Source organism: Berghia stephanieae, chromosome 5, assembly GCF_034508935.2.
Source record: "Berghia stephanieae isolate SIO BIC M18660-M18661 chromosome 5, UCSD_Bste_1.3, whole genome shotgun sequence".
Lineage (NCBI taxonomy): Eukaryota > Metazoa > Mollusca > Gastropoda > Nudibranchia > Aeolidiidae > Berghia > Berghia stephanieae.
Genome location: NC_088364.1, coordinates 40,227,820 through 40,244,611, shown reverse-complemented (window position 1 = coordinate 40,244,611; position 16,792 = coordinate 40,227,820). Strand labels below are relative to the sequence as shown.

At 33.9% G+C, this 16,792-nt stretch overlaps 1 protein-coding gene across 2 annotated transcripts in view; it reads right to left on the bottom strand.

Moving 5' to 3' along the window:
• Positions 1-16,792, bottom strand: part of LOC144972914 (WD repeat and FYVE domain-containing protein 3-like) — a 92,920-nt gene that overhangs the window by 51,291 nt on the left and 24,837 nt on the right. For both annotated transcript variants that reach the window (XM_078914717.1, XM_078914718.1), the window contains 16 exons: positions 16,104-16,250; positions 15,600-15,697; positions 13,307-13,467; positions 11,674-11,766; positions 11,029-11,222; positions 10,670-10,808; positions 10,075-10,175; positions 9,537-9,682; positions 9,087-9,173; positions 5,485-5,755; positions 4,663-4,877; positions 4,005-4,168; positions 3,144-3,377; positions 1,387-1,608; positions 846-1,027; positions 109-337 (listed from right to left, as the gene is read on the bottom strand). In XM_078914717.1, coding sequence (XP_078770843.1) covers positions 109-337; positions 846-1,027; positions 1,387-1,608; positions 3,144-3,377; positions 4,005-4,168; positions 4,663-4,877; positions 5,485-5,755; positions 9,087-9,173; positions 9,537-9,682; positions 10,075-10,175; positions 10,670-10,808; positions 11,029-11,222; positions 11,674-11,766; positions 13,307-13,467; positions 15,600-15,697; positions 16,104-16,250 — 2,683 coding nt within the window. The remainder of the gene's footprint in view (positions 1-108; positions 338-845; positions 1,028-1,386; positions 1,609-3,143; positions 3,378-4,004; positions 4,169-4,662; positions 4,878-5,484; positions 5,756-9,086; positions 9,174-9,536; positions 9,683-10,074; positions 10,176-10,669; positions 10,809-11,028; positions 11,223-11,673; positions 11,767-13,306; positions 13,468-15,599; positions 15,698-16,103; positions 16,251-16,792) is intronic.

Below are 16,792 nucleotides of genomic sequence, written 5' to 3'. Positions count from 1 at the left end.
ATGTATCCCTCCAAAGGGTGATGACTGTTATTGGGTCACCTGATATAAGCAATTCATGAAAATACAGAGAAAAAGAAGAAAGAAATTAAAAGACTCGATTGTACTTGCCAGACAAGGGTGCCTGCAAACTTCCCACATAGGTGGGTCCCAAATCAAACAGACTTTTGACTGTGGCTGGTGACACAGCATCCTCTAACATGAGACAGGGACCCTGTCTCCATAACAAACGGGACTGACGTCTCAACTGAGGTGGGGTGCCGATATAGGCAAAGACTGATGTGAATGCAGTAGGACTGGCTGTACCTCCACCACCAAGATTGGGGGAAATGTAGTGTAACTTGAATTAAAAACAAAATTAAAAAAAAAAACAAAAGTAAATATTGCATGAAATAATTTTTTTTAAATAAATTAATTTAAATTATTATTATTATTATTATTATTATTATTATTATTATTATTATTATTATTATTATTATAATTACCACCATTATTATTAATTATTATTATTATTATTATTATTATTATTATTATTATTATTATTATTATTATTATTATTATTATTATTATTATCATTATTACCATTTAGTGATGGTAATTATTAACATGCAATAAACTTCCTTTCTTGTAAAAAATTTTGGTCATAAACTTTTGAATAAATTATATTTTAATGACAATTATTTTAAAATTCATTTTAAGTATATGAATAAAAAATAAATAAATAAATAATAATCAAAATAATAATATAATAAATAATAATAATAATAATAATAATAATAATAATAATAATAACAATAACAACAACAACAACAACAACAACAACAATAATAATAATAATAATAATATACTTTTTGCTGGGGCAAGAGCTCCCCGTCCACAAAGAGACTGATATTGCTGTTTTTCATAATGCCTGCCCGGTGTAGCATGATGACCATATGGTGCCAAAGGCCTTCTTGTGTGAGTTCAGGGCACCAGAATCTGACTGTATTATCGCTGAGAACCGGTTCCTGCTCTGTCTCGTTACCACTTCCTGCAAATAGTATTATACCACAACATGACACAGTGACAGGCAATAAAAAAAAATTTAATTAAAATTTTTCATCAACTCACACAATTAACATGGGAAAATGTAATATTTAATGTATAATTGGAGTCCTTATAACATGGCAATGACTATCCAATAAATTCTTATTTATACTTCCCTTATTCCTTAGTAAGGAATATAGTATGAGCGTATATCGTGAATGGAGATAAAATATATTGAGAGAGAGAGAGAGAGAGAGAGAGAGAGAGAGAGAGAGAGAGAGAGAGAGAGAGAGAGAGAGAGAGAGAGAGAGAGAGAGAGAGAGAGAGAGAGAGAGTGAATGTATGATAAAAGTTAGCTCATACCAGCACCAGGCATATAATTTTCCTGAGTAGTGATGACTAGAGCCCTGTCCTTTGACACCAGTGAGACACTCAGGCAGATTAAATTTTCCTCACGACCTTGAAGATTTCTGACTATGGTCAGCAGGCGTACTGGATGGGCATCAGAGGAAGACGAGCTAAACTTGTCCACACAGAACCAGGTGGAATAAGTCAAACCTGACTGGGGTGGGAACACTCTCTCTCCTGGAAAGGACATTGAGAATAGATCATCACATGCATACTTTTTAATTACTTACATACTTGATGATGAATGATGAAGATAATCATACTCAAATGTAATAAAATAGCTGCTTTGTATTTTGTACTGAAATCAGGGACATGTTTGTTTGTTTTTAATGTTTTACATTTCTTGCAAAACTTAAAGGTCAATCCGGTGACAATCAAATAAGATGATGGGAAAGTTTAAAAATTACAGGTCTGCACCTCAAAACATACTAGAAATAGTGGGACAAAGGGAGACCAAATTTCAAAGACAAGAAGTCGATTTCAGAAACAGCTATGTATGTATCGAATTAGACACCATCAAAAAAGTTCCACCTCCACACTAACACAAGATCCTGGAAAAAGCAGATTCATTGAGATGGTTAAAAAATCGTTATCACTACCTGTTGATATAATATAGTGAGATGATTTTCAAATAAAAAATATCTTTTACCCATAAATCCATCTGTTTCCTTCTCAGTAAAGACTCCAGGCTAGCCCAAATGGCCTGATTCCAGAACAAGGACACATAGTCAGATGGAAAGAGCAATTGACATGAGAAGATAAAAGAAATGACAAGGGTACGGACTGATGCGGTAACCATCAGAAATCAATGTTCCTCAACCTCAACCCTAAGGGGAATCCTGTCACTCATATTAGGGAAATATCAATGGCCCACAAGATATTAATAAACAGCGCTGCCAACCCTAACTGAAGAAAAAGTGTAATTTTGAATGAAAAAAGGTGTAATTTTGAAAGGAGAAGTGTAAATGTGCAAACAAAGGCATTAATCATTAAAAAATATCACCACAATCATCTGCAATCGCTATTGGAAGATTCCTCTCCACAATAAATTTGGTAAAGGCTACTATGCCCAAATAATGCTTCCGGTTTAGGCTTCTGAAAACAAGATGAGCCGGAAGTGGAATGAAAATGCAGCTTTCTTCCATTTTCAGTGAGACAAGATTTGGGACGAAGAAAAATTGCTTAAATCACCCACGCGACCTTGATGAAGATGTAAAGGCGTAATGTCGAACAAAAAAGCATAAACACGTAATTTGATTTTTAACCCGTAATAATGTCTTTTTGGCGTATATTTGGCAGCTCTGAATAAAACCTGAAAATTTGATTATACCTTTGTTTACTTTTTTATTCACTGCACCAATGTTGATGTTTTCAAAATTTAAACAAATTGTTTTATTGTTATCATCAATCAACATTTGAAAAGAAGGTAATTAGAGTTAATACATAAATAAATGAATCAGAAAAAAATACCTTTACACTGTTATTTATAACCTATTTATATGAATTCTTCAATTCTTCAACAGCCTAACAAAGTTGATTTTAAAAAAAATATATATCACTGTCACAGGAAGGGACCACTGCTAATGCCTACGCATATCAAAAACATTTACCCAGAATCTTCACCTTCCTATCTTCGAAATCTGCTTAACCAGCAGACAGCTTTTAACTAAATTTCAAGCCCTTTCAAATAAACAAAATCTCATTCCTCCTACCTGTGCCAATGCCACCAATGACAGCAGGTTCAGCAGTGCCAACTACACCTCCAACCACAGAGGGTGCCGGGGGTCCCTGAGGGGCAATGCTGGGCAGATACAAGCAGGAGAACCCTTCTGCACTCATGTCAAACTCCACAAAGGCTGGGGTGACTGTTGACCCGTGCATACGACTATCTCTTGGTGTTGTCATGGATACCAAACACTTCACACGGGTAAGAGGAACTGTTCCTCCTAAAGGTTGTAAAATGAATGGAAAAAAAAAAAGGAAAAAAAGAAAACATCACCTCTTCTCAAGTATCTCATTTAGACAATGAATATTTGCAAAATGATGTGTTCATAGACAATTAAATTATAATTCATAATAAAAATAAAATAAAAGATGCTTTAAAAAATAGTATGGCAATTATAAATATATATAAATATTCTTAAATAAATAAATAAATAATTCAAAGTGAAATTTAAAAACACTTGAAAAAAATGATTCATCAATTGAGACATTTTTATATATATATATATATATATATATATATATATATATATATATATATATATATATATATATATATATATATATATATATATATATATATATATATATATATATATTTTTTTTTTTTTTTAAATATAATTCTCTTTTATGGGGACGATCATTGTCAAATTTCGTCCCCATTAAGTGGTGGGCCGTCCCAATTAAGCAGTTGGGAATTGGAAAGAGTATAACTTTTTATATAGAAAAAATTCCGTTCACAAGGAATCGTTCCTCTAATAAGCAGCGTCCCCAATACCAGCTTGGACTGTATAATGAATTTAATAAAATTTAATTACACAATTCTAAAAGAAACTAAACACCTTTCTTACCAGCAGATTTCAGTTTCTCTTCTGTCTCCAATGTTGCAGGTTTTTCATCCAGTCCAAGGGAAGAACACATACCATCAAAGTCAACAAATGCTAATGACTCTAGTTCCATGTACTCAGACTTCACTGATCTACAGCTGAGAGGGGACCCTAACCTCAAAAAGTCCCTAAAACAAAACAAATACACACGGATAACTTTTTAAAATGTGTCAAAGAATGCAGCAGATATGCCTGCAGCAAGAGATCTTGTAATTAATCAATTTTGAATCTGTTCAGTAATAATATCACTCCAATCCAATCCCATCCCATCCTGTCACAGCTTCATAATTGAAGATAAATGAACCACTCTTGCACTCCTTAGATGGTCAAATGAACCACTCTTGCACGCCTTAGATGGTCAATACTTTATCATTCCCCACATATCCAAAACAATTTTGAGTTTTATTTCTTTCACTTATTTTGAGTAATCCAATTTAATTGATCGAGCGACTTGAGTAAAAAAAAATAATAAAGTCTATCAGTTTGCTTTATCAACTAAACAATAAAATTATTTTGATTTTAATTTTCAAACTTAAGATCTTTGACTTTTTAGGTCATATCTATTATTTGTCATGTTAAAAGTCGTAATGGTAAAAAATCCCAGCAATAGTATTTCACAAACCTTAGATCACGGGATGTAAGTGACTGTGATGCCAAACGTTCAAACATGTGCTGCAGGTGACTGTGAAGTGGGTGACTTTCATCAGCTAATGGAGCACTGCCATGGCTTAACAACTCATGAGGAAATCTTGCCTCACACATGATTTGTTGATTGCGCTCATTCCTCAGTAATGATTTCAGGAGATCAGCGATGAACACTTTGAGATCTAATGAAGCCTGGAGATTTGAAATAACAGCATTTAATCACTAGAATCAATATCTGATCTTCATTGTAATGCACAAGACTACAGCTTTCAAAACTATATTGACAAATATTAGTATCATTACAAATATCTTTAAAATGAATCTTTAAAATTTTAAGATTACTTTTGCCTGCATTTTAATCATTCAGATGTGACTCAAAATAAGGCAATTGAATAATAAAAAAGAAAATAATAGAAAAATCTCATAAGATACAGGATTTCCTAATGGTTACTGTTGTAATTATTGATTTACTCCATGACATCTGATTACATCACTTACTTGACATATAAGCTAAAACATGCACAATGGATACCATGAAGTAAAAAAAAAAAAAAAAAATCTGGCGATGATGAGATTCAAATTCACATTACATATCAGAAAGAAAACTTGGCCAGCTCCTTAAATTACCCTCTTCTTTTACATTTTTTCTACTTATTTCTTTTCTCCATAATAACCAAATGTGACGTCCTCTTGGACACTTAGCTTCTGGTTCACTTATAATTTGCCATATAATTATAAAAGCATCAAACAAAACGGTAATGGTAGACATACAAGTGAATTATAGTTATTATCATTATACCTGTTGTGCATTTGGCGCTTCCAGAGCAGGAAGAAGATGGAATATTGACAAAACTGCACCCGAGTGGATGAGAAGAGGATCTGATTTGAGATGCTGGGACAAACTGCCTGTACTTCCACTCTTGGGACGCATGGCAAAAGGAGAAGGAGATGGGGAAGGGGTGTTTGAGGTTGTGGGGGAGGAAGAAATGAGAACACCAGAACTGTCCTCTATCACAGATGTATGCTTTCTAAGACTTGGAGAGTCTGTTTCTACTTTGGTTTGGCTGGGTCTGAAAAAGAATTATTGCAATTTGATATAGGTTATTTTTTTTAATCTTTGGAACTGGCTAATGTGAATTGGGATGATCATTACAAAGTCCATTCGTAACAATCCATAAGAATTAATTGTTTTAAAAATTGTTATCAAAAGAAAGAAAAAAAGTTAGCTCAACATCTAGTACCGTATTTGTGTAACGGTTATCAATTGTGTAAAACTGGGTCAATCTTTATTTTTTCGAGCCTGTTTAACTCATTAACCATGCTGTGAGATGTGTTCAAAGTTTCCAAGATCATGGGAAAAAATATTACTTTCAAAACATCCAACAACCAAATTGGTCAGTTCACTCGACTTGATAGAAACAAAGCAATGTATCCATTTTTCAGTTTAGGCAGCTATTTTTTTAGATGACATGTTGATGCATACAAATAGCAAAAATTAGATGGTGGTGAAGAGATGAAAGAAGTTGGCAAGATCTGTTATGAATTGAAATAGCTGGCTCAATATAAGGATATCAAGAAGAATTTTGTTGGTGCCTTCTGTTCCATGAAGAATTAAAAAAAGACTCATGGTGATGATGATATTCTGAATGGCTTTAACATTTATCAGCAGTGTTTGCTTATACTCTTCACTTGATACCACATCTTTATTTTTTCTTGAGAAAAATTTAACTATTTGAGAAAAGGAGCAAATTACTATCAAATTCTGTTTTATGTGACGTCAAAAAAGCAAACAATCTGTTGGTAGGTCAATTCTTTTTTTTTTAATATACTCAAATATTTTTAATTTTAAAACAAATTTAACAAAAATAATAATGAGCTTCATTTATCAAGAGAGCGATAAAAGTGGTGTGACTGTTTTGTTGGAATCCTAGTTACAACATTGTAACTGACTGCTCCAGTGGAGCGTTGTCTCTTGTCTGGGAAAAAGTGTAATATTGCCTAACAGGCGTCATGCTCTTGTCCACACCCACGAATTACGTGCCTGAGCGAGCCTTTACTCACGGTTTAGGTCAGGTTGACCTCAGGGTCAAGCGGTAAATCCTGCAGGTAAAGCTGCATACAATGCATTACGTTCCAAAAACATATAAATTGAGTAACGGCATTTCCTGTTTTCAGTCTACTGCTACTCCTCTTTTAAATTCACAACATATTTTTCAAAGCTCGGATATAACTGCATTTTTCTCGTTTGATATTTGTGTCTGGGTTTCATTATTCTGCTGTGATTAGTTCTTTAGTTATTTACATCTGAAAAACTCAATGAATAAAATCAATTACAGGAGCTATTTATTTTTTTAAAAAATTAATATAAAACTTTTGACACTACCAATTTTTTAAAAAGTTGTATCGGCGCATCTAACATTCTCTGGGCTTTTTAATGATTAAAACCGTTTAATGGACTTGTCTTTAAATCTTTTATAATATTTTTTTTTTCTTGCAATGCACATACAGTTACAGGAAAACGGATCACACTTTAGAGACCCACATGAAATCTTTAAATGAACTTTGTAGTGTATGTGGCTATACAGCACTCACTCAAAAAGAAAAAAACCGTAACCGCTAAAGATTACTGTGTAATGATTTCAAATGTGAAATACTTTTGTTATTTGATATTGATATTGGAAAAGACTTAGAAACAAACATTCAAAAGTGATATGTTACAAATGTGTAAAAAGAATCAAAAAGATGAAAGTATATAAAGGAGAAGAGTTTTTAATAAACTCCCGGACTATTGTAAAAAACAGTCAGCATTTGTGGACAGATTTTGTCCCCAGTGACATTACAATGTGCCATGTGTGTAAAACATTTACAAACATACGAGTCGGCTGCATTAAAGATAGGCAGTCAAGTGACATTCAAACCTTAGACACAACGCAAGACACACATTCATCACACTCCACAGAAATCACAGTAGACAATGTTATAATGACAACCAGTCTTCTTCAAGTTTCCCCTGACTTACAGTCTCATGTACCAGAAAAGAAGATAAGATTAGAAAAGAACGACAGAAAATGACCAACTAAATTATCAGGAAACAATACAGGACAGTTTACAACGTATAAGACAGGTAGAGACACCTAAACAATTTGAAATTATAATGTGACTTTTGACTGAAAGAAAAGTGACATAATAGAGCAGGAGTTTGGATTCCCTCCCTCTCCTGAGAATCATGTTTTTCCCCCATTTTAGTCTCTCTCTCTCTCTCTCTCTCTCTCTCTCTCTCTCTCTCTCTCTCTCTCTCTCTCTCTCTCTCTCTCTCTCTCTCTCTCTCTATTTTATTTATCTCTAATCTCTATCTCTCTCTCTCTCTCTGTCTATCTATCTATTTTATTTATCTCTATCTCTTCTCTCCTCTCTCTCTCTCTCTCTCTCTCTCTCTCTCTCTCTCTCTCTCTCTCTCTCTCTCTCTCTCTCTCCCCACCCCCACCTCCCTCTCCTACGTCTTGACACACATACGCTCACGCCGACAGACAGTATTGCAATAAATACACATACACACATAAAGTCAGATAGATAATACACATAATTTACGCTTTGTACAAATAAATGTTTAAAACCATCCCGGAATTTGGAATTATCTATGTTTTCTGTTATTCAAACTGTGAGAAAAGATTGTCTTCATTGTGTACTTTGGCGACTTATACGAAACAATTACGGTATCCCAAATATAAACGGCTATTACTATGAATTGATTGACAAGTCCATTTAGAGACGACATAAGTAAATTCTCTTAATGTTTGTCTTTAAGTTGAACCAAGTTTTATTGCATTTGAGTGTGTCGTTTTTTTGCAATTTGGGGTAAAGTTAAAAGTAAGTTAATTATTTCTCAAAATATGAGTAATTTATAATTAACAATAACTTCCTTTCAACTAACACTATGAGAATCGAATTTATATCATAATACCAATTATTTTCTAAATATTTTCTTTCTGTAAATTTCTTTGCGTTCATGACCATATTAAACTTGGGATAGCAGGTTTACAAAGTAAACAAACACGCGTAATGACTGGGAGTAACAATCATTCAACAGGTAATTGTTATCATGACCCCGAGGTCACGCCCCCACGAAGGCGAAGGGGGCTGACTGGGTGGTAAGGCATGCGGTCAGGTTGAGTTCACTGAACAACTAAAGGCACGGCTTTTCGTTTCCGTGTGTCGTACATGTTAAGTGTCACTGTTGGCCAGGGATCCCTTGTAAAGCGCGTTTAGTGGATATTTCAAAATATAAAGGCTCAAGCTCAAATTTTGGTGAAAATTGTTGTGTCTGCAGTCATAATCAATTTGATTATTGGAGAAATAATGGTTTGAAAGGAATCAAAGTGATCAAGGAGTGTGATAATATACCTGTCAAATGCATCCATGGCCATGTCATAGAGAAACCTTAGAATGATAATAGCTGACACAAGTTGTCTGGGGATGGAAGGACTGGCCCTGGAGATAATAAATTAATAATGGTGTTGATGCCAGATTCTGTTGAACATGTCAAGATCTACTCAGTGTCCAAATTGGTTTTTTTAATAAAGAAACCAGATTTTTGTTGAGAGAAGTTTAGCAACACTTGCAACAACATTCTTTTTTTTTCTTGAGAAAAATTTAACTATTTGAGAAAAGGAGCAAACTACTATCATACTCTGTTTTATGTGACGTCAAAAAAGCAAACAATCTGTTGGTAGGGCAATTCTTTTTTTTTTTTAAATACTCAAATATTTTTTTAATTTTAAAACAATTTTTTTAAAAAATGATAGTGAGCTTCATTTATCAATGCCTTTGTCAGTTTCAGAGATTATTACAAACCTTTCTTCTTTACAATGGGCGAAAACCGAGGTGTAATGGTCCAGGCTTTCTGATGGTGTGATCCCCTCTGGAGCAGCTGGAATATCAACAGTGTCAGCAAAACAACCCAAAAGACGAGCTGCCTCTGTTAAACTGTCGTAACGTACCTAATAATGCATCAAAGATATGGATATGGTATTACTGCAGGCACATTAATTAAATTTCATTAATTTACATCAGCCTAAAGAAATTTTTTTTTTTTTTTAATTTTTTATTTTATTATTGTTTTGAATATAACAGACAAAATTCAATTGTATCTACATACGCTTTCATTTGAGCACTTTATACGTCAAATATCAAAATTCCAATTTTTCCACTTCTCTCAAAGAGTATTTCTCATGCCTTGAAATTTAAATTACAGCGATATGATTACAGAATTCACTAAAACTGAGTGACAGACAGCAAATGAAACTTGGAGCCTAAACAAACAGCATAGTTTTTTTAAAATGAAATATCAGTTAACACAAGACGTCAACAAATAAAGCTTTTGAAAACTCACCTCAGAAGCAAAAAACTTGGCATTGGCAGGCTCATACCTCATAGCTACTGTCAAAGTACTAAACACTGTCCTCAACATGGCAAATATGTCTTTCCGTTCAACTGGTGTTTAAACAATTAAGAGATAAATTAATTTTAACATATCTTTAAAAAATCAATTTTAACATATCTTTAAAAAATCAAATAATATAATATCCCTATTGATCTCAATTTGCTTCTCTCTCATTAATATCAATGGTTGTTTTTAAAGTCTGACACAGACGTAGGAATAAAAAAACATAATCTCAGGTTTCATAATAACACCCGTTTTCTGTTAAAAACAAACTACATTTGCACATCAGACACTAGCAAGATGTCCCAGGCTTAAGGCAGTTTCTAAACATTTTGTTGAGAAAATTATCAATACCGTCATTCAAATATAAAGGGTCACATCTAATAATCTGGGTAATGATTTTGTAATAGCTATTTTAAAAACGGTATTTTGGCTCTCCTCCATAGTTTACAAAAGTGAAGTAACAGTCTTTAAAAATAAGATTCCAAAGTTGACCTTGTCACAATTTAATTCAAAATCAGTCTTAGTTCAGTGGGAGATTTACCTGTACCCCACGGTGCCTTTGGTGGGTCACTTAGACAGCCTTCCATGGAGACCAAGACAGACATGACATAGACAAATCCCCCAACTTTTCGGAAAACTGTTCTTGTCCGGTGGGACTCCTGGAGCACACTGAGTAAGGACTGGTGATAAAGGGCAAAATAAAATGATAGTATCAATCAACATGGTGAATTACATTTATACAAGAGGGATTAGAATATTGGTAAAAGTAAACAAATGGTATGGTTGATGCTTTGGTAGAAGAATGATGACTATGTTGGCGACAAAGATAATTGTGATGATGATGATCAAGATGGTGATGATGATGATGATGTAAACAAAAACTAACAAAATAATCCTTACTTTCAATATATGTGTCTTTATCTCCAAGTCTGTGGTAGCAGCAGTTGGCATAAGCCCCAGCAGGGTCCCCATATCATCATCACCACCAGGAGATAAAACAAGTTGCTGTACGATGTGAAGTGCCTGACTGCGGCATGCAAGGAATGGGACCATGTTGTGTGCACATCGAGCTCCACCACATTCTCTGAACACACCTAAAATATTAAATTCATGGTTACCATAAATCCCATTTCTGAAATGTGTGCAACTAAGCTTTAAGAGCCAACATTTTTTTTAAAATGTCCACTTTAAAATACGTTAATCACTAAATAGGTTAGTAAAAAAGCAATAAGGTGACTGTCACAGTATCAACTGCTAAAACTAAGATTAAGTGGAGAATACTTATGCTATTTAGAATTTTTCCATTTTACAACTCTGAATTTAGCAATTTGTATCAGGTTATTTCTAAGCATTCTTTAATATTTTTAGTTTACTGGTCTATTCACCTTTCTAAGAACATCTTGTTATTTAATAACAATAGTTAATACCATCTACCCACCTTTCTAATAACTTTTATCATTTTTTACAATCTCCATAGACTATGGCAACTTTTTACTATGTAGTGAAGAAGTTTCAAAACCGCATTTATTTTTTTTCATCCCTTACCCGCATTTTGACTATTTCCTGACAATAATACAGCCAATGCCTCCATCACCAACATTCCAAGTTCTTGTTGCTCTTCTGACACAAAACTCATGTCTGGAAGGATTAAACATTGACAAGAAGTCCATTCAGGCCACAAAGAGACAGTTCAAAAATATAGAATAAACAAATGTGACCCACCGTCTCAAAACAGTATCATATCGGGACATTCTAGGCGTAGGAAAATGAATTTAGAGCCACAAATATGAAACTTGGAGTTTATTTCTATTCTTCATTTTGGAGAATAAATATTATCTCTTAAATAGCAAGCAAAAGATGCAAAGTTTGTATTTCGTGACATTTTAAATATAAACTCACTCTTACTGGTCTTATTCATCCCAACATAATACCTTTGTGAGACAATGGGTCACAAATAAATGAAAAAATGCCTCAATATCCTTTATTATTTACTTAAGTTAATTCATTGTTTTTAATTTGAAGGCCTGTGGCTGAATAAAAAAAAGTGCATCAAAAATAAACTCACAAACGAACAAATCTTATTCAGTCCAGCATTATCAGGGTTCACAGTGAAAAAAAGTTCCAACCCCTGAACGTTAGCAGTTGATCCTGTAGCATCCTCATAAATGCAAAGCAGTCCCAAGAATATTTCAAATAATTAAAATACAAATTTTATAAAAAACAGAAGCATGAACATTTCATCCATCTGTTACAACCAGTCCGTGAAATCGTGTAATTTCTATTGCTACAATCTCCTCCTACCCTTCCCTCTCTCTCTCTCCCCCCCCCCCCCCCCCCCCCCTCCCTCACCTCCTGTCCAAGGACAGGATTTATGTCACTGATTCAAATTTTTTACTGTATTTTGCAGCTATGTTAATGTGGTGAACACTGAGCTGAGATTTAAGGGTTCTCTTCATAGCTAATAGCAGCAATGGTAGCATGGGTTTTCTCTGGAATGTTCTGCTTTTCTCATAACCTCTTGTCTGAGTTCATTTGCCCTCTGGTTGAGTTTCCTTTCACTTTCATAACAGGTGAAGGCAGTCTTCATCTTTCTGCATAAAACAGGGTTGATTGGATCTGTTTTTGGATTTTGCCAACAGAAGAAGAGTGCACTCGTGACTTCCACTGTTCTCTCGATTCGTTTTTCACGAGGTATATCACTGGTTCGCTTGATTCGACTTCCGCGCTTTGTGACTCACAAACCATGACATCGGTGACAACTGCGGAGCGAATTTTGGAGCGGGTTTTGGGAAAATTTTACTACCGCGGAATTTCGCAGATCTGCAGAAAACTGTGATCTCTGCATTACGTTAATCATTTTTTTTTTCAATTTCAATCTCCTTGCCCATCCAGTCTTAATCTAATATGTGATCTGATAAAAAGCATTACGATATATATATAGAGATTAGCAGCATATTCATAGAATAACAAGAAATATTGACTGTCAGTTTCCGTCAACAGAAATTTGGATGAATTACTAATCTGTAGACGACCATGTTACTCAAGAGGTCTTATTTAAAAACCTGGTTTACAACTTCATAACCACAATTATTCATCAATAGAGAGATATAATATGAATGCTTAATATCAGAGACATTTCAAATCTCAGTGGAAAAGAAGTTGCTAATTCAGACCTTACCTGGCTGACTGTGCTGTTCCTTGAGAAGAGCTGCATATCGATGAAGACAAGTTCCCATAACCTCTAGCATACCCACCTCCCTGAACACATCTTTGTACATTTGGTGGTAGCGGAGGATATGCAGGAGACTCTTCATACATTGTATACTGCACTCCAGGGAACTGGCAGATAGATTAAAGACATATAATGATATTGATTATTTTAGAGATCAAAAGGGAAAGCATGAGGTCAATCAATGGCTTCACAAGCAAAGCTTCTGACTCGTATATATAATATAGTAGACCTGGTCCAATGCTTAGTCAAATCAGGATATTTTTCTGTTGACCCAGCATAATCAGGTCTAATTTGTATGTGGAAGAATGTATTTGCAATGGGCTGTAGTCTTATTCATAAAATAAATAGTAATCATTAGAGAGTTTATTATATTTTATGCTACAGACTGTGATAAAATTGTGGTCAATGGCCTTATAGTTTTAGGTGACTACTTTCTCATCCCCGAAAGATACTGTCTAAACAAAACAATCCTGCCACTTATGATAGATCCCTTATCTCAAAACATGAAAAAGATCATAATTAGACATTTTACAAGTCATATTTGTTTATTTTCCCAATGCTATCATTTTAATGATTGAGCAACCCGATGATTTCCATCCCCATTCAATTCATTACCACAAGTCAAATTTGCATAAGTAACAATGAGCACTGAATATTTTAATATTTAGGAAATGATTTCTTCAATTTTGACTATTTATAATATTCCTTGACATTTCATGAGCAGCGAAGGGGGGCGGGGCAGGAATCCGAATTAATCCTTTCTTTAAAAAATATAGCATTGTGAAGAACATTGTGCTTATTTGAGTCAATAAAAAAATTGATACGGCGCACACCTCTACTGAAAGATTTGAAAAATAGAAATGTATTTTTTACAGATAGATAAACAGATAACTTGATTTCCTTTTATAATTTAAAGTCAGTTTGAAAGTTCGTTAAGTCAAACAGATATCATAAAAAATTTACCGAAGACACTAACATCTCATGGCCACACCCTCAACTCTATCTGTCCAGTAGAGTCCTTACTTCCGTTGTGTTGATTTAGCAGTGATCAGTGTTGTTATGTAGTAGTGTGTTCTCATTGCGTGTATGTTTATGTGTGTGCGTGTGTGTGTATGTGTGTGTGTGGGTTTTGAAATGAAAAAAAAAAAAAAAAAAAGGGGGGGGGGGGGGTGTCCATCAAGTAGAGAAATTCCTGAGCAAGGAGGGGGAGGTGTTTGCTACGAACTGTCAGATTGGCATTTTTCAGCAAATCGTGGCATTCATAGTGATATCATTCACTTGATCACATGATGGTATTCGGATTTACAGAAATTTTCAACAAGTTTCACCGATTAACAACATCAACTAATATGACTGCTGATATTACTGTCGTTTTTATGCCATCGATGTGATAATTATTGCCCTGGGAAATATTTAGTTAAACGTTTCGGCAAACTGTCAATTGGTTCTGTCTAGCTTCTAGCCCGAACAAACCAAATGTAGACAGATTCGGGGACTTGATATTTTTCGCATCTGTTTCAGATTTGCATTTGACCTCACATAAGTAAAGGGGAGACATTCCGAAAGCTCCTACATCCCCAGTATTCATTCAATTTGTATTTTCACCGTTGATCATTTGTCAGACATTTATTTATTCAATTTGTCATCATATAAAAGCGGTTTAAAAACTCTAGAACATACCTTGATAGATTTGTGAAAGTTTAAAAATTCCTAATTTGACATTTGTTTTGATTCTCGGCCGCCATATTAATTTGTGAAGTATTGAAGGTAGTGCAAAGCACTCCCAAGTAAAGCGTGGTAAAGACTTGCGACTTATTGATATTGATATCTACTGACTGATAAACTAAAATCATGCCGAATAAAGCATGGCAGCGACGACAAGCACATCGATTAAAATGGGCATCTAATCATAATCAAGCTAATCAAGAAAATGATTCTGGAAATATCGAATGAAAATAGTTCTTTCCCCGCGAAATTGCGGGCTTTTTACTAGTAATTTACAAAATACTAAAAGAGGATCAACACAAGCACTTTTTTATGTAAACATCTAACCAAAGACATAAAAATAATTATCAACAGTTTTGGCAGAGGACCTTTTGATTTACTTTCTTCATGTATTTTTCTCAGTTTTCTCTTTTTCTTTTTTTTTGTTTTGTTTTGTTTTCAAATCATCTATAATAATAATTCAAATAATATCAGTATCTAAAATGTATATCTGGAAATTTAAGTGATTACTTACTGTTGGGATTTGATAAGAATACTGACGCTGATAAGCTCTTTGCATGGCACAAAATTAAGGTTGAAGACTAGGAACTCTAAAAGTTCAAAAAATTTGATCTGAAATAGATGAATATAATAATTTATTGGACAGGAACTCATTACTCTTATTCATTCTAAAGTGAAGAGCTTTGGTTGCAAAAAGCATCAATGACTTTAATGAAAAAATTTTCAAGATCCAAGACTTAAAAATTTCAGAGACACAATCTTATGTTTTTATACAAATAATAAAAACAATCAAAAGAGAAGATTATTTTTCAGGCTCTGAAAAATGTAAAAGAACAACCCCTTCAATGAAGAACTGTCATGAATTAAACATTGGAACGAAACACTGAAGATAAGCTTTAAATGAGTTTTACAAATCTCTAAATGATTAAAAACCTCACAGATCACAGAACAAATCACTAGCCGCCAGCTGTAGATACTTTTATTCTGATAAAAAAATATCAGGTCCAGGAAATTTTACCTGAATGTCTTTGGGCTTGAGATAAATCTTTTCAGCAAATTGCGGTAGGGTGTGCTGAGATTCCAAGATAAAGTAATTGGCATTGTCCTGGTGGTAGATGCTGCTAATCATGTCCAAGATTGTGCTGCATAGGTTGGTGGTGTTGGACTGGGTAAAAAAAATTGGTAAGTACGTTTATAATTATTCAAGCCAAGATATTATGAAGGGGAAAAGTCACAAAACTTATAAATTTTGATTTTTGTTTTCTTGCATTTAATGCATTGAGCAAATATTAAAGTAAATAGATACCGCTACTAGAAAAAGTGGGTTCTGATGGATAACTTAGTAGTGGAACCAGTTATAAACTCAGTTGCGTTGAGAATTATCTTTTTTATCCCTCTGTCCCGTCAACAGTGATTGGGTGGCTGGTCCTGTCAAATCTAGACATCAGTACTTCAAGATAGACTAAAGAAGTTTTTCAGATGAGGCTAATTCAACTCTGCTTAAAATTTCAAATTTGAGAAAAATTACTAGAATTTTTTCAATTTTGGAAGAATTTGTAATTGAACAAATAAACAAACATCTTCTTTCAGAATGTTAAAGTGCTTTTAGAGTTGGGAGCTTGCATCATGGAAAAGTTTTGAGTGAAGCAAAGTAATCGTTCTGTTTCAAGGATAATTGATTTTATGATTTTTAATTGAATTTACGTC